The 17,336-nt window shown below is 49.9% G+C and overlaps 1 protein-coding gene across 1 annotated transcript in view; it reads left to right on the plus strand.

Annotated features, from left to right (window-relative positions):
• The window catches only part of LOC125448049 (G protein-coupled receptor kinase 5-like), a 37,871-nt gene extending 28,377 nt beyond the window's left edge, over nucleotides 1–9,494 (plus strand). The window contains exons 14-16 of the mRNA XM_048522998.2: nucleotides 596–733; nucleotides 2,819–2,950; nucleotides 9,208–9,494. Of these exons, the coding sequence (XP_048378955.1) occupies nucleotides 596–733; nucleotides 2,819–2,950; nucleotides 9,208–9,300 (363 nt within the window). The 3' untranslated portion in view covers nucleotides 9,301–9,494. The remainder of the gene's footprint in view (nucleotides 1–595; nucleotides 734–2,818; nucleotides 2,951–9,207) is intronic.
• Nucleotides 9,495–17,336: the final 7,842 nt, after the last annotated feature.

Genomic DNA, 17,336 nt, shown 5'->3' on the forward strand with positions numbered 1-17,336 from the left:
TGGTGGGGGTTTGGAGCAGGGGAGGGGGTGGGGTCAGCGCAAGGGGGAAGTAACTTTGGAACATAGAACAGTACAGCACAGTTACAGGCCCTTCGGCCCACGATGCTGTGCTGTACTTTTACTCTAATCCTAAGGTCTATCGAACCTCCACCCCTGCCTTATACTATCATCCATTATACTACCTAATAGCTGTTTAAATGCCCCTAATGAGGCCAACTCCATTACCCTCTCCAGCAATGCATTCCACATCCCGACCACTCTCGACTTAACAACCTACCTCTGATGTGTCCCCTATATCTACCTTTTTATATCTATATCTATATCTATCACTTTAAGACTATGCCCCCTCATGATAGCTACCTCCACCCTAGGAAGAAAATTCTCTCAGCATTGACCCTGTCAAGCCCTTTAAGGCTGGGAATGGGAATTGATTGGGAAAGCAGTGTTGGATTTCCAGAAGCCGTCTGCTCCAAGGAAGGCTTCTTCCGAAAGCAGGAGCCAAGGAAGGGCTGGCATAAAACCCTGCTGCGGCTCAGCTGTCAGCAAATCACGTCTCGTCTCCCACAGTCTCTCGCCTTTTGTCTCTCGCCTTTAGCCTCAAGCTGTCTATTGCAAGGATGTGCTGGACATTGAACAGTTCTCCACCGTGAAAGGGGTTACCCTGGACCAAACGGACAATGACTTCTACAGCAGGTTTGCCACCGGCAGCGTCCCCATCCCCTGGCAAAACGAGGTGAGGGGCAAAGCCACCTTGTGGTCAGAGGCACGGGGAACCCAGGGACGGTTTGATTCACTGTCGTCACGTGCGCTGAGACACAGAGACAAGTGTTGTTTTGCGTGCAAGTCCTACCAGACAGGAGAGTAGAGCGGAATGCAGACTGGAGTGTTACAGCCACAGAGGAGGTGCAGGGAGAGATCAGCACTGACGTGTGAGAGGTCTGTTCATAAATCTGATAGCAATGGGAAGAGGCCATTCTTCACTCTGTTTGCGTTTTCCGAAAGAGGATGGGAGAGAGTAAAACTGGGGTTGGAGGAGTCATTGGAGCGAAGAAGGATGAGAGGTGACTCAATAGAGGTGTACAAGATGATGAGAGGCATAGATAGAGTGGATAGCCAGAGACGTTTTTCCAGGGCAGAAGTGACTAATACGAGGGGATGTAATTTTAAGGTGATGGAAGGAGGGTACAGGGGCGATGCCAGAGGTAGGCTCTGTACACAGAGAGTGGTGGGCATGTGGGATGCACTGCTGGCAGAGGTAGTGGAATCAGATACTTTAGAGACTTTTAACGATTCTTGGATAGGCACAGTGCGGCTGTTAAAAATCAGTGAGAGTCCTTGTGGCCAGGCGGAATTTTCCTGCGCCTCCTGAGGGAGTAGGAGGCATTGGTGTTCGACGGGGGTGGACCAGATTGTTGGCGATGGTCGCTCCCAGGAAATCGAACCCCCTGACTCGTGGTCGCTGGCGATCCGACACACTACAGTCATCAGCACATTTGTACGTGGAGTTAGAGCTGATCGCTGTGAGCATGTGAGGAGTAGAGCTTGGGGCTGAGTATGCAGCTTTGTGGGGCCGCCTTGTCACGGATTATGCTAGAGGAAGAGTCGTCGCTTATCCTTAGAGATTGTGGTGTGCGGGTCAGGTATTTGAGGATTCACTAACAGAACAGACACCTAGGTCTCAGAGTTTGCAGATGAGTATGACATTGAGGGCTTGCAGAGAAGCTGAGAAGTTGTTCAGCCACAGGGTCAGTGGGTGGTGGGACTGGCCGTAGCTAATTAACTCGGGGGTTTTATACCTCATGTTTCAGGGATTGTCTTTTACCTCCATCGTTCGAATCACTCTTCTGTACTCTCGGCAAGAAAAGGATTCATTTTTTTCTCTTGGCACGCCGAGTTCAGGTCGGCTCAAAACAGTTGCTCACAAAATGCAGCCGTCCGAAACGTCACTCGTTTGGAGTTGGGAATGGTGCCCAAGGAGACTGATCAGCCCATCCGGGCCTGTACTAGCTCTCCACCCGGGTCAGCCACATCCTCCTGCCAGCCTGGGGCACGCTCCCTTTCAGGTTCATCCCATTTTCCTGTGCCTGAGCGCCGATCGATCCGGCCTCTAGACCCTTGAGCCAAGTGGGGCGGAGAGCAGTGTAAAAGGGCAGCCATTTCTCACCGGCTCAGAAGTGAGGGGCCTCCATTGAACTGCTCTCACTTGTTTCTCTTGGAGGCATTCTACTTTGTGAATGGCGAAAGTTTATGCCTTTCTGACTGAATAGGTGTAGACTGTCCAGCCCTTCGAGCCTGCTGTCCCGTTCAATACAATCTTGGGCGGGCCGACCATCCATCTTGGCCCCCTGTTCCCCACTTTCACCCTCCAGCCCCAGGAACTATATCCAGCTCCTTCTTGAAAACATTTCGACGCTGTGGCCCTGACCGCTTTCCATGGCAGAGATTTCCACAGGCTCCCCCACCACTTTCTGGGGTGAAGGCATTTCTCTTCAACTCAGTCCTCCCCCACACCCTTAGCTTGTGACTCCCTGGTTGTGGACCCTCACCACCTCTCTTATTCCACCCCCCCCCCCAACCTTCATCGGTGAGCAGCTCCAGGTTCAAGGCGAACCTCAAGGGCCACGTATCCAAGCGGTCTTGTGTCAAGTTGGCAAGATGTCTCCAGGGCCTGTGTTTAATTCCCTTGGCCTCCCAACTCCTCCTCCTCACCCGGGGTTGCTAGGACACACGGCCTGCTTAGTTACCGGCCCTTCTTGACTGCTCTTTCTTCTCTCTATCACCCCGACCCCACAATCCCCTCCCCAAACATGTTGTGTAGATGATCGAGACCGAGTGCTTCAAGGAGTTGAATGTCTTCGGACCACACGGGATCCGGTCTCCGGATCTGGACTGGAATCAGTTTCCGGAACCTCCCAAGAGGAGCCTGCTCGACCGAATTTTCCGACGCCGCGTAAGCATAGGTTAACAAAGGTGTTTTGGCCTTAGGGCAAGGAGATGGTGCCAGATCCAGGAGCAGATTGAGGCCATTCAGCCTGATGGATCTGCTCCACCATTGATCATGGCTGGCACGTGTCTCAACCCCGTTCTCCTGCTTCTCTCTGTAACCCATAACCCCCTCACTCATCACAAACCTATCTATCTCTGTCCTAAATGCACTCCATGACCGGGCACCCACAGCCCTCTGAGTTCCACAGATTCACCACCCTCTGGGTGAAGAAATTTCTCCAAATCTCCATTCTAAAGGGTCGTCCCTTCACCCTGAATCTGTGCCCCACTCCCGCCTCTGGGTCCTAGTCTCTCCTGGTCTTGTCCATGCCCACTATATCCAGGCCTCTCAGTATTCTGTAAGTTTCAATCAGATTCCCCCTCATCCTTCCCATCGAGTACAGACCCAGAATCCTCACCCACTCTTCATATGGCAAGCATCTCATGCCCAGGATCATTCTTATAAACCTCCTCTGGACCCCCTCCAATGCCAGCACATTCTCCCTTGGATACAGGGCCCCAAACTGCTCACAGTATTCCAGGTGCAGTCTGACCAGAGCCTGTCACAGCCTGAGCAGTACGTCCCTGCTCTTGTATTCTAGCCGTCTGGAAATAAATACTAACATTGCATTTGCCTTCCTAACTCCCAAATGAATTTGCACGTTGACCTACAGAGAATCCTGAACTAAGACTCCCAAGTACCTTTTGCATTTCAGTACATGCTGCCTCACAGCGCCAGAGACCCAGGTTCAATTCCACCCTCGAGTGACTGTCTGTATGGAGTTTGTATGTTCTCCCCGTGTCTGTGAGCGTTTGCTCAGGATACTCCGGTTTCCTCCTACAGTCCACACATGCACAGGTCAGGGTGAATTGGCCGTGCTAAAATGCCCACAGCGTCCAGGGATGTGCTGGCTAGTTGGGTTAGCCATGGGAAATGCAACGATACAGGGTAGCTGTGGGTGGGATGCTCTTCAGAGCGTCAGTATGACTGGACGGGTCGAATGGCCTGCTTCCACACCGTAGAGATTCTCCAATTCAAGTTTCCTAAGCAGTTCCCTGTTTATGCCTGTGCCTCGAATCTTCCCACCAAAGTGCACAACCTCACACTTTCCCACATTGTATTCCATCTGCCACTTCTTTGCCCGCTCTCCCAGCCCGTTCACGTCCTTCCCAATGCCTCCCCGCTTCCATGCCAGTACCTTGCCCCTTACACCGTAGGCTTTTACTACATTGAGCAGCCTCCTGCGCTGCACCTTGTCAAAGACCTTCTGGAAATCCAAATAGATCACATCCACTGGCTCTCCTTTGTCTAAGTGGCAATTACCTCCTTAAAGAATTCAAACAGACTTCTCAGGCCTGACCTCCCTATGGTGAAGCTGAGCTCAGCACTATCTTACCTTCACTCCCCAAAGTACTCCACAATCTCATCCTTAATAACAGACTCTAAAATCTTATGTACCAACGAAGTCAGGCTAACCGGCCTATAGTCTCCTGTCTTCTGCCTCCCTCCCCTTTTAAACAGGAGTGGGGGGTTACATTCACCATTTTCCAGTTCTCTGGGACCTTCCCTCACTCCAGTGATTCCTGAAAGTTCCCCACCAACACCTCTACATCCCCCTCAGCTATTTCCTTCCGACTCTGGGATGTGGCATTGTCGGTCAAGGACAGTACTACAGTTGCAGAAAGGATGTTTGGGGACTCGTCAACTGAGGTAGTATGGGCTGAGGTTAGAAACAGGAAAGGAAGGGTCACCCTGTTGGGAGTTTTCTATAGGCCTCCAAATAGTTCCAGAGATTTAGAGGAAAGGATAGAAAAGATGATTCTCGATAGGAGTGAGAGAGACAGGGTAGTTGTCATGGGGGACTTCAACTTTCCAAATATTGACTGGGAACACTATAGTTTGAGTACTATAGATGGGTCAGTTTTTGTCCAGTGTGTACAGGAGAGCTTCCTGACACAGTATGTAGATAGGCCAACAAGCGGTGAAGCCACATTAGATTTGGTACTGGGTAATGAGCCCGGCCAGGTATTAGATTTGGAAGTAGGTGAGCACTTTGGTGATAGCGGTCACAATTCTGTTATGTTTACTTTAGTGATGGAAAGGGATAGGTGTATACCACTGGGCAAGAGCTGTAGCTGGGGGAAAGGCAATTACGATGAGATTAGGCAAGATTTAGGGAGCATAGGATGGGGAAGGAAACTGCAGGGGATGGGCACAGTAGAAATGAGAAGCTTATTCAAGGAAAAGCTCCTGTGTGTCCTAGATAAGTCTGTACCTGTCAGGCAGGGAGGAAGCCGTAGAGTGCGGGAGCCATGGTTTACGAAGGAGGTGGAATCTCTGGTCAAGAGTAAGAAGAAGGCTTATGTTAGGATGAGATGTAAAGGCTCAGTTAGGGCACTTGAGGGCTACGAGGTAGCGAGGAAACACCTAAAGAGAGAGCTCAGAAGAGCCAGGAGGAGACATGAGAAGTTGTTGGCGGATAGGATCAGGGTAAACCCTAAGGCGTTCTATAGGTATTTAAGGAATAAAAGAATGACAAAAGTAAGATTAGGCCCAATCAAGGATAGTAGTGGTAAGTTGTGTGTGGAGTCAGATGAGATAGGGGAAGCGCTAAATGAATATTTTTCAACAGTTTTCACTCTAGAAAACGACAGTGTTGTCGAGGGGAATACTGAGATACAGGCTACTAGACTAGGTGGGATTGAGGTTCACAAGGAAGAGGTATTAGAAATCCTACAGAGGGTGAAGATAAATAAGCCCCCTGGGCCGGATGGGATTTAACCTCGGATCCTCTGGGAAGGCAGGGAGGAGATTGCCGAGCCTTTGGCATTGATCTTTAACTCATCATTGTCTACAGGAATAGTGCCAGACGACTGGAGAATAGCAAATGTGGTTCCCCTGTTCAAGAAGGGGAGTAGAGACAACCCTGGTAATTATAGACCAGTGAGCCTTACCTCAGTTGTTGGTGAAGTGTTGGAAAAGGTTATAAGGGATAGGATTTATAATCATCTAGAAAAGAATAAATTGATTAGGGATAGTCAGCACGGTTTTGTGAAGGGAAGGTCGTGCCTCACAAACCTTATTGAGTTCTTTGAGAAGGCGACCAAACAGGTAGATGAGATTAAACCGGTTGATGTGGTGAATATGGATTTCAGCAAGGCGTTCGATAAGGTTCCCCACAATAGGCTATTGTACAAAATGCGGAGGAATGGAATTGTGGGAGATATAGCAGTTTGGATTGGAAATTGGCTTGCTGAAAGAAGACAGATGGTGGTAGTTGATGGGAAATGTTCATCCTGGAGTCCAGTTACTAGTGGTGTACCGCAAGGGTCGGTGTTGGGTCCACTGGTGTTTGTCATTTTTATAAATGACCTGGATGAGGGCGTAGAAGGATGGGTTAGTAAATTTGCAGACGAAACTAAGGTCGGTGGAGTTGTGGATAGTGACAAAGGATGCTGTAGGTTGCAGAGAGACTTAGATAAGCTGCAGAGCTGGGCTGAGAGGTGGCAAATGGAGTTTAATGCAGACAAGTGTGAGGTGATGCACTTTGGTAGGAGTAACTGGAAGGCAAAGTACAGGGCTAATGGTAAGATTCTCGGTAGTGTAGATGAGCAGAGAGATCTCGGTGTCCATGTACACAGATCCTTGAAAGTTGCCACCCAGATTGACAGGGCTGTTAAGAAGGCACACAGTGTTTTAGCATTTATTAATAGAGGGATCGAGTTCCGGAACCAAGAGGTTATGGTGAAGCTGTACAAAACTCTGGTGCGGCTGCACTTGGAGTATTGCGTACAGTTCTGGTCACCGCTTTATAAGAAGGATGTGGAAGCTTCGGAAAGGGTGCAGAGGAGATTTACTAGGATGTTGCCTGGTATGGAGGGAAGGTCTTACGAGGAAAGGCTGAGGGACTTGAGGCTGTTTTCATTAGAGAGAAGAAGGTCGAGAGGTGACTTAATTGAAACATATAAAATAATCAGAGGGTTAGATAGGGTGGATAGGGAGAGCCTTTTTCCTAGGATGGTGACGGCGAGCACGAGGGGGCATAGCTTTAAATTGAGAGGTGAAAGATATAGGACAGATGTCAGAGGTGGTTTCTTTACTCAGAGAGTAGTAAGGGAATGGAACGCTTTGCCTGCAACGGTAGTAGATTCGCCAACTTTAGGTACATTTAAGTCGTCATTGGATAAGCATATGGACGTACATGGAATAGTGTACGTTAGATGGGCTTGAGATCGGTATGACAGGTCGGCACAACATCGAGGGCCGAAGGGCCTGTACTGTGCTGTAATGTTCTATGTTCTATGTTCTATGTAGTCCACGTGGTCTGTGTGATTTATCCACCCTCGGACCTTTCACCTTCCCCAGCACCTTCCCCTGAGTGATTGACACTACACCCACCTCTGCCCCTGGCTCTCACCAAGCTCCAGCAGGCTGCTGGTATGTTCCACTGACACAAGGTGCCTGTTCTGTTCCTCTGGCATTTCTTTGTTCCCCATGGCTACTTCTCCAACCTCATCTTCCAGCAGATCGAAGTCCACTCTTGCTCCTCTCTCTTCCCTTGTCAATGTCTATAAACAGCTCATGCAATCTTCTTTTAGATTCCTAGCTTGCTTACTCTCCCCAGCCTCGTTGCTTTTTCAGTGATCATGTGCTGGTTTTGAAAGGCTTCCCAATCCTCAAATTCCCGCTAAGCTACACCACATTGTGTATTTTGATTTTCACATTTATGCTGCCCCGGCTCCCCTTGGTCAGCCACGGTTACCTCATCTGCCCCTTTGTATGTTTCCTCCTCCCTGGGATAAATTTCTGCCTTTCTGTTTTACCCCCAGTAACTCCTGCCATCACTGCTCCACCGTCTTTCCCTGCCAGGCTCCCGTTCCCGTCTACACCGACCACCTCCTCCCTCAGATCCTTGTAGCTGCCTCGAGTCCAGCGTCTCCCTCTCAAGCTGCAGGGTGAGTTCGATCACATTATGCTCGCTGCCCCCTCACGGTCCCTTCATCTTCAGTTCCCTAATCGAGTTTGCCTCATTAAGCGTCACCAAGCCCAGAACTGCCTGCTTCCCTGTGGGCTCTAACACAAGCTGCTCCAAAATAAACCCCCAACTCATAGCCATTCCACAAATTCCTTTTCTGGACACGCTTTCCCGGCCTGGTTTTCCCAGTCCGCCTGCGTATTGCAGTTCCTCGGGAATACTGTCGTACTGTTCCATTCCTTTTCCACCTCCTGATTTATTTGCTGCGCCTCTTCCTGACTACTGCCAGGGAGGGGGGGTTTGGGGTCTGTACACAGCTCCCTTCGGGGAGTCGGGGGGGGGTTACTTTTTCTCAGGTCCTCAGCTCTACCCAGACAGGTTCCACCCCCTTCCCCACTCTACATCACTTCTTGCAGTCGATTTAGTTTTGTTTCTTACTAACAGGGCGACCCCTTGCCCATGTGCCCGCCCTCCCAACAGGATGCCTCCCCTTGGGTATTCAGTTCCTGCAGCCACATCTCTGTGTGATGCCCACAACATTGATTTCAATCTGTGCTACATTCACCTCGTCTCGTACACTGTGTGTGTGTTGAAATACAGCACCATCAGGTGTCCCCTTCCCATCCGTGTCCCTTACCCGCTGTAGTTAGACTCCCAACCCTTTGCTGTAGAGTCTGTCCAGCTAGTTCTGGAGACTCTCATAACCGCAGCTGAGCCCTCCCCCCATTTTAATGTCCTCCGTAATTTTCCATGAAGCTGAACTCCCCCCACCATGAATGAGTTTAAAGTCCCACCTGAACTCTGACTTGCGCCAGGTGCGGTGTGGGTCAGCTGGTCCCGAGGCCATTGATAACAGGAAATGGTGCCATCTTCCTGGGGCAGTGCAGAAGGGAGGGACACAGCCCGCTCCTCACAGCGTGCTCAGAAGTTTGGGGGGAGGGTGGGAGCTTGTCAGGGGCGGGGGGAGCGTGTGCGCGCGTGTGCCTCGCTTCTGTTTTTTTTGCCCTGAGCCGACCAGAAGTCCTGAAGCTCAGGGTGATGTAGAGCAGGCTTCCTGACTGGGCACTGCAGTGAACAGAGACTGGCCAGTTCCGCAAAGGGGGTGGCAGCCTGGAGAGGGGGTGGGTGGGGGTGAAGGGTATTGACTCCATCGGCCAGTTGAGGGGGCTTGTTGGGATGACGGGCAAACTGACCTCTCAAATTTCTGCACCCTCCACCCCCCCTCACTCTGTGTTCCTTTCCACAGCCCCAGGATCACGCCATCAGCACGGGCCGAACAGCCAACGCCAGCTCTGACAATAGCATGGCCCACGAGCTTCAGACAACCAATATCGCTTGAATGGAGTCTCTGGGAAATGGCACTGCACTGATGGCAGATACTGGTGGGCACTGATGGTGGGCATTGCCAAATGTTGGTGGCAGACATTGGCCAACAGCAATTATGGCCAACTTGGGCTGACTTTGATGGACCTGACGATCAACATTGACGCCTTCCTCTCGGTTTTCTGGTTGGGCTAACAAGAATGGCTCTGTCACAACGGGATGTGTGTCACTGGATATGTAAATATTTAAATTATAAATCCTGCGTAAATACAAGACATCTGGAAATGGAGCTGATCAAAGGGCAGTTGCATGTGAGGTGTCCCAGGACGGAGTGCCAAGTGAGGAATTGCTCCAAAGGGTTGAGGGAATGGAACCTCAAGGGTTAGCAAGTTGTTGAGCAGAGAAATTCTGCACCCACTTTTTCCACCCTGCAATCATCAGGATCTCACGCAAGAGTGCCCCAGTCACAACAATGTGTACCTCCTCAGCTCTGCACATATGTTGTTGTGAGGTTGCTAGGCACTCGTGTTCTCATTCCTGACATGAACTGGGGGCCAAGTGGTCGGGATATGTGTGTCTCTCTCTCTCTCTCTCTCTCAGTGAACATTTGAATATGATGCTGTTGAAATCGAAGTTGTTGTTGGTGGTGGTCTGTTGTACCACTGACACCTGGTGGCAGCTAGTCAGAATGACATCTCCTCACCAATGGAGACTTGAGATGGACCAATCGGGCCTTCGGCCCCTTTTTGAACAAGGGCAATACCCCCTCCCTCACTCTCTGCTCCTGGTGGACTCTGGGCTATGTTTTGTGCCGAAATCAGGACGGCCTTGAGCAGGGGCCGCACGCTGGCTTTCGTGATGGGCACTTGCCCACGACCGTGCTGCCATGACAGGCTCCAACTGGGGCCATTGCCGAGGGATAGTCTCTTCTAAGCCAGGCCCTCCACCCATCCTCAATGAACTGTCCACACACACAATGGCACTACACACCCCTTCTCCGCTGGTCTCCTCCCAGCGGGTGTAGCGCAGCCCTCCATTGGATCTTGCTGTGCACCACCATTGTGGTGGTGGCGCTGGTTCCATTTGGCCCGTATCCCTCTAAACTCTTCCTAGTCATGTCCCCATCCATTTTCCTTTTGAATGTGGCAACTGTACCAGCCCCCACCACTTCCTCTGGCAGCTCGTTCCATACATGCATCACCCTCTGTGTGGAAAAGTTGCCCCTCAGCTCCCTTTTAAATCTTTCCCCTCTCACCTATGCCCCTCTAGTTTTGGACTCCCTTACCCTGGGGAAAAGAGCTTGGCTATTCACACTCCCCTTGCCCCTCATGACTTTATAATCCTCTGAAAGGCCACCCCTCAGCCTCCGACGCTCCAGGGAAAACAGCCACCAGATCTATGTCTCCCTGCAACCTAACCAGGCCCCAAGTTCCACGAGCCACAGACGGCAGTGAGATTGTCTCAGCTTTGGTTCTGCTGATCCCTGCGGGCCTTACCCACTTGTTAAATTGAAGCGATCGAGGAGCAGGAAGGAACAGTTCAGTCCGAACCATCAATACTGGTGCTTCCTGTAATATTGTAATGTTTGGATGGATCCCACGGTATTGTGTGCGCGAAAGAATTTTGGAAGCTATTTCCGGACTCTGTGTGTGTGAGGGAGACCCTCCGTTTAGGCTCCGGGGGGGGCCCTCACTGCAGAATTACCCTCTCTGACCACATACACCCACCCACCCCCACCCTGTCCTTGTTGCCACTGTGTTTCTGAACAAAGGGTGTGCATTTGCTCAAGGGACAGTGCGAAACGGATTGGAAGGAGGAAAGAAGGGGGTTGGTGGGTAAAGCTGCCAGCAGAGTTGCTTAGCGAGCTGGTTCAATCCGTCAGACAAGGGAAGTGCCAAGGCTGAGATGACCAGCTGCGGAGGGGAAGAATTTAGATCTGGAGGGGATGGCGGATGATGGGAGTGGGGTGGGGGGGGGGGGGGGGGTGCAGGATCTAAATGGAGCCTTACGGGTGACCGGATAGAGGTGCTTCAGATATGGGGGGACCTCCCCTCTTGCTGGGGTCAAGAGCAGAATCCAGAGGCTGTCAAGATGAGACACTGGGGGAATTCCAGAAGGAATGCCATTCCCAGATAGTGGGGGCAGAATGTGAAGCTCACTCCCACAGGGAGAGGATCACATCCATGTCTTTGAGGGGGAGGTAGACAGGTACGTGAAGTGGGCGCATTGCTATTAGCATTGGACCATTGACTCCCATCGCACCCCCACAGCTAAACAAAAGCTCGAGGGTTCAAGTCCCACCAAGACAGATAGTGGAATTTCATTCCGGGAAACAATTGGAATGGTGACCGCTGTCAATAGTTTGCAGAATTGTTTCAGCATGAAGGTAACAATGACTGCAAAAAAACTTCCATCGAGTCCGGTCCATGCCCACTTTCGGGAAGTACGTCTGCCGTCCTTACCCAGTCTGGCCTACAAGTGACTCCAGACCCCACACAGCGATGTGTTGTCTCTTACCTGCTCTCTGCCAACACTATTGCCCCCTCTCATTTCAAGGGGCAACTAAGGATGGGGGACAAATGCCGGCCCAGACAGTGACACCCATGTTCCGTGAGTTAATTTTTTTTCAGAAAAATTAGAGCGTGAGGGGCTAAAAGATTTAGGATGACACTCCCTGAGGATGAACGTTTGGGAAGGATATGGGGATGGGGAGTAGTTGAGGCACACTGTCTGTTTTGGCACAGTGCATCCAAAGTAATTCCGTGAGTAAGGAATGATAGAGGGTGAGACAATGGCCACAGGGCTGGAGGAACTTGCGTTCGGGAGATAGGCGAAAAGGGTTTCTCCTCCAGATATTCCCGGAATTTGATTTGGGAACTCAAGCCGGGGTCTTCCCTCCGAGGGAGTTGAACCCACTGCAGTCCCAGGCTTCCGGAATCCACGCAGCCGGTCCTGACGTTCCGAGCCAGAGGTGGTGCCCCGTGCGCACCAGTGGTGGAACCAAATGTGAACTGCCTGCCTGACCCTTCACCTTGTGTTCCCCACCTCCCCCACCCTCTCAGCTCATGCCCCAATCCTAGTAGAGAGAGACACAGGTAGAAGTGTGTAAACCCAATACAATTTTGCCACCTGCCCATCGCTTCAAGGTCTCTCCTCTCGCCTGCCATGGCTGCCCAGCCACTCTCAACATTATCCATCCCAACTTTCCCTCTCATCTCCATCCAATTTCTTTGGGGTGGTTCCCATGAAATCACACAGCATGTTCCAGTCGGAAGGGAGAGTTTGTGGAGGTCTGAAATGCAGAGGGATCTGGGCAGCTTAGTACATGAAGGTAGGTGTGCAGGTACAGCAAGTAATCAGCAAAGGTTCAAAAATGTTACAGTTTATTGATTGGAGAGCTGGATACATCAGTACAGAGGTTACACACAAGTTATGCAGGGCACTGCATCTGGGATATGGTGTACAGTACTGGTCCCCTCATGCAAGGACAGATGTTAATGCAGTCCAGAAGACAGTCATTCGGAATTTGGGCTGGATTCTGATGAAACCAGGCAAGGTGATGGAGCAGCATCTTTGGTGATGTTGTTACGATGAAAGCCCAAATTGATTGAAATGGGCACGACTCTTCACTGCTGCCTGCTCAAAACATCAAGGAGATAATTCTTGAGAAAACGTGACTGGCCTATGGAGCTGTGTGATGAGGTGTATGGATATGTTTCACCTGAAAAAATTGACAAATTCATGACCATCAACATGATAATGTATTAACCGTGATGAAACCAGTGGATTTTGGAAAACAATTTGATTGTAAGTTTCTGGTCTTTGCATTCCTTCACTGTGTGTCTGAAGTTAACAATCCTGTGAATTCCTTGCAATGAGATGTCAGTTGAGAACTGTACTCCTGGGCAGGGAAAGTGCAATGAACTAATTTCCCTCAGAGTGAGGAGTTAGTGTCAGTCCCACACCAAAGGTGTTGGAATAAAACCCTGAAGAGGTTACTTAAATATGACTACATTCTACCTCAGGTATGTGATAGCTCCATGAAGAAGCCAACTACAGTTCCTGTCGAAACTTCGAAGTCACATGGAACTGAGAACTGCCAGGATATTTGATACAGGTATTCTCGTGTGGTTGTTATATGAGTGGTGTTTCAGTTTCTGTCACAGGTGCAAGTTTTGGGGATTATGCAAAATCTATTTTGTATCTGTTCAGTTTATAACATGACATTTTGTGATAAATGGGTTTATACTCTTTCTGCATATTTAAAAATCTTCAAGTTTGTATTCTAAACTGTTAGTTTGGTTTTATTTCAGTCAGTCAGTCATCCAGCACAGAAACAGGCCCTTTTGGTCCAACCTGTCCATGCCGATCATCATCCCAAACTCAACTAGTTCCATCCCCCCTCCCCCGCCTGCTCCTGCCCCATATTCCTCCAAACATTTCTTATTCATGGACTTATCCAATGTCTTTTAAACGTAACTGTGCCCATACCCACCACTTCCTCTGGGAGTTCATTTCACACATGAACCACCTCCTCTGTGTAAACAAAAATGCCGCCATGACTATTTAAAATCTTTCTCCTCTCACCTTAAAATATGCCCCCTAGTCGTGAAATCCCCCCCAAGGGAAAAGACACTTACCATTCACCTTAGCTACATCCCCAATGGTTTTATTAAGCTCTATAAGGTCAGCTCTCAACATACTTTGCTGCAGTGAATAAAGTCCAAGCCTCCCCTTATAACTTGAGCCCTCCATTCCCAGCAACATACTGGTAAATCTTTTCTGAACCCTCTCCAGCTTACTAATAACCTGCCTATAACAGAGGGACTAGAACTGGACACAGTGCTCCAGAAGAAGCCTCACCAACGACCTGTACAACCTCAACATGACGTCCCAACTCCTACACTCAAAAGGTCTGAGCAATGAAGGCTAAAAGCCTTCTTAACCATCCTGTCTACATGAGACGCAAACTTCAAAGAGTTAAGCATCTGAGCTCCTACCTCTCTCTGTTCTACAACACTGCCCAAGTCCTGCTCTTGTGTATTTTCCCCAGATGCAATACCTCATGTTTATCCAGATTAAACTCCATCTAGTTGGAAATAGTTGGCTAAAAATAATGTCCATTTGTAAGGGCTTTCTTATGGACTTTCAGAATGCATTTGACAAAGTTCTTCAAAGCAGATGTTTTCAGATGAAAGGCAAGGAGATAAGGGCAACTGGGCAGTAGAGACTCATGGCTCAGTGTCAGGAAGCAGTAGGTGGTTTAAGGCTATGGTTTTTCAGTATGCAGTGGTGGTTTGGATTTTGCTCTGTTGCTCCACACTTTACACACAGAAGGGGCGATCAGGTTTCCTAGTGATATCAGCGTTGTTAATGCAATAGGCGGTGATCAGGACAGGCCTCAGGCTCAGTGAGGCCACATCCGGGAAGAGAAAGGTTCCAATCCTCACAACCCTTCACCTCCCCCGCCACAACCCGCAAGTCCTTGAGGACTCGCCTCCGAGTGAACTTGCCAAAACTCCGCCGAGGGAATCTCACCTCTGTTTCCCCTCAGCCCTCCATCCCACCCTCCACCCTCCCCGCAATGTCGAACACAGGGTCCTGAGCCCCACTTCCTCTCTCTCAGCACTGTCTGGATGTCTCCACGTCACACAGCTCACCATCCCCCACCCCACCTTCTCAAGGCGGTTGCGGTGGGGAGCTCTTCGCATGCTGTCTGACCTGCTGTGCTTTTCAAGCTCCACACCCATTGACTTCGACACATCACCTTGTTCCCTGGCCAAAATCTGTGCCTCAGGCTTCCTGCAGTGCTCCAGAGAAGGTCAGCACAAGCTGGAAGAGCACACATCATTTTCCACTTGGGAACTCTAGCTTTCTGCACTCAATATCGAGTTCAACAATTTTTGGGCTTGAGGCCCCTTCTCCCGTGTCCTTACCCCAAACCCCACACACCAGGCCTTGTTATCACATGGTCTGCTCAATCAAACTACCAATCGTTAGCTTCTAACAGTCCCCATTAGTAACTATTCATTCTCCCAAGTTGACTTTTATCCACTCCTTTGCCTGCCCAACTGTTTTTCTATCTCGGGCTATCATTTCCTCGCCCACCTACGCACTTTTCTGGATTTAAAAAAAACATCCTTTTCCTAGTTCCCATGAGTTCTGAAGAAGAGTTAACTCTGATTTCTTTCCACCGGGGCTGCCAGACCTGCTAAGTTTTTGCAGCCAACTTCTGTTTTTGTTTCAGATTTCCAACGTCTGCAGTTCCTTTGGTCTGTTCGATTGATTTTTTTAGAATTGGTGGGCTGTGCGTAGCCAGAGTGCAAGAAGGAAAGCGGCTGCAACAGAACCATTTCTCTGGGATCTTGCTGCTCCCTTCCATTGCCCCAGAATTTGAGGGGGGGGGAAGCGGGGGTAGGGAGCATAGCAGCAGGAGTGGCAGTGCCCTTGCACAGTTGAGCCACCCATAAACACCGGAGCCCCCACCCACACCCCATCAATTCCCCTCACACCTGGACCCTCAACACCAGACCCCGTTGACCACACGGAAATCTATTGTCGACTTGTCGGAGCACACCCTTCAACCAGACGGAATCAAAGTTCTCAGCTGAGGGCTCAATTTCTGCCCCGCTACCAAAACGGACCCCCCTGGTCTTGTGGCAGACACGGAGGAATTCATCAGGGGGCTGAGGCTCTGGGAATTCTTCCTCAAACCCCGAGATGTCAGCAGTGAGCCCAAACAGACAACCAACAAACCGGAACACAACCTTCAACTGAACAGACTGATCAAGACCTTTGATCCAGATCGTCTGATTATCCTATGCACTATCATCCTGCGCATTTCTCATGTTGGAGAGTTCTGCTGCCTTCCAAAGATACAAAAGCCAATACACCTGGACGTCCCATCGTATCAGGCAATGGGACCCTGTATGAGAACCTCTCTGGCTATGTCGACGGCATCTTGAATCTCACTGTACAAGGAACCCCCAGCTTCCGCCACGACACGACAGATTTCTTACAGAAACTCAGCATCTACGCACCAGTCAAACCAGGAACATTCCTTGTCGCAATGGATGTTTTGGTGCTCTACAGCAGCATCCCCCACGACAAAGGCATCACTGCAACAGCCTCAGTACTCGATACCAACAGACACCATCCTACAACTCATCTGTTTCATCCCTGACCACAACGTCTTCACCTTCAACACCCTGTTCTTCATCCAGACACATGGAACATGGGGACTGTACGTGCCAACGTGTCAACATTTTCACGCACAAGTTTTGAGCAAGACTTCTTTGCCGCACAGGATCTCCGACCAACGTTACACACCAGATAATTGATTACTTCTTTTCTTGGTGAGGAATCATGAAACAACTACATTGTGATATCGACAAGTTTCATCCCACCATCACACTTACAATGGATTACTCTTCAGAATCAGTCTCATTCGTGGACACACACATCTCCATCAAGGACAGATACCTCTATCTTATTCAACTGCAAGCCCATGGATAACCTTGTGATTCTGCACTTCTCTAGGTTCCACCCTAAACATATTAAAGAAGCTATCCCCTACGGACATACCCCGTGCATACACAGGATCTGCTCAGATGAGGAGGAATGAATCAGACATCTAAAGGTTTTGAAAGGTGCCCTCATAAGAATGATACACGATGCTCAACTCATCGACCATCAGTTCCAACGTGCCACAGTGAAACACCACAATGACCTCCTCACAACACAAACACAGGATACGACTCAGAAAGCACCCTTCATTGTCCAGTACTTCCCTGGAGCGGAGAGACTCAGAAAGCACCCTTCATTGTCCAGTACTTCCCTGGAGCGGAGAGACTCAGAAAGCACCCTTCATTGTCCAGTACTTCCCTGGAGCGGAGAGACTCAGAAAGCACCCTTCATTGTCCAGTACTTCCCTGGAGCGGAGAGACTCAGAAAGCACCCTTCATTGTCCAGTACTTCCCTGGAGCGGAGAGACTCAGAAAGCACCCTTCATTGTCCAGTACTTCCCTGGAGCGGAGAGACTCAGAAAGCACC

The sequence above is a fragment of the Stegostoma tigrinum genome, chromosome 40 (assembly GCF_030684315.1).
Source record: "Stegostoma tigrinum isolate sSteTig4 chromosome 40, sSteTig4.hap1, whole genome shotgun sequence".
Lineage (NCBI taxonomy): Eukaryota > Metazoa > Chordata > Chondrichthyes > Orectolobiformes > Stegostomatidae > Stegostoma > Stegostoma tigrinum.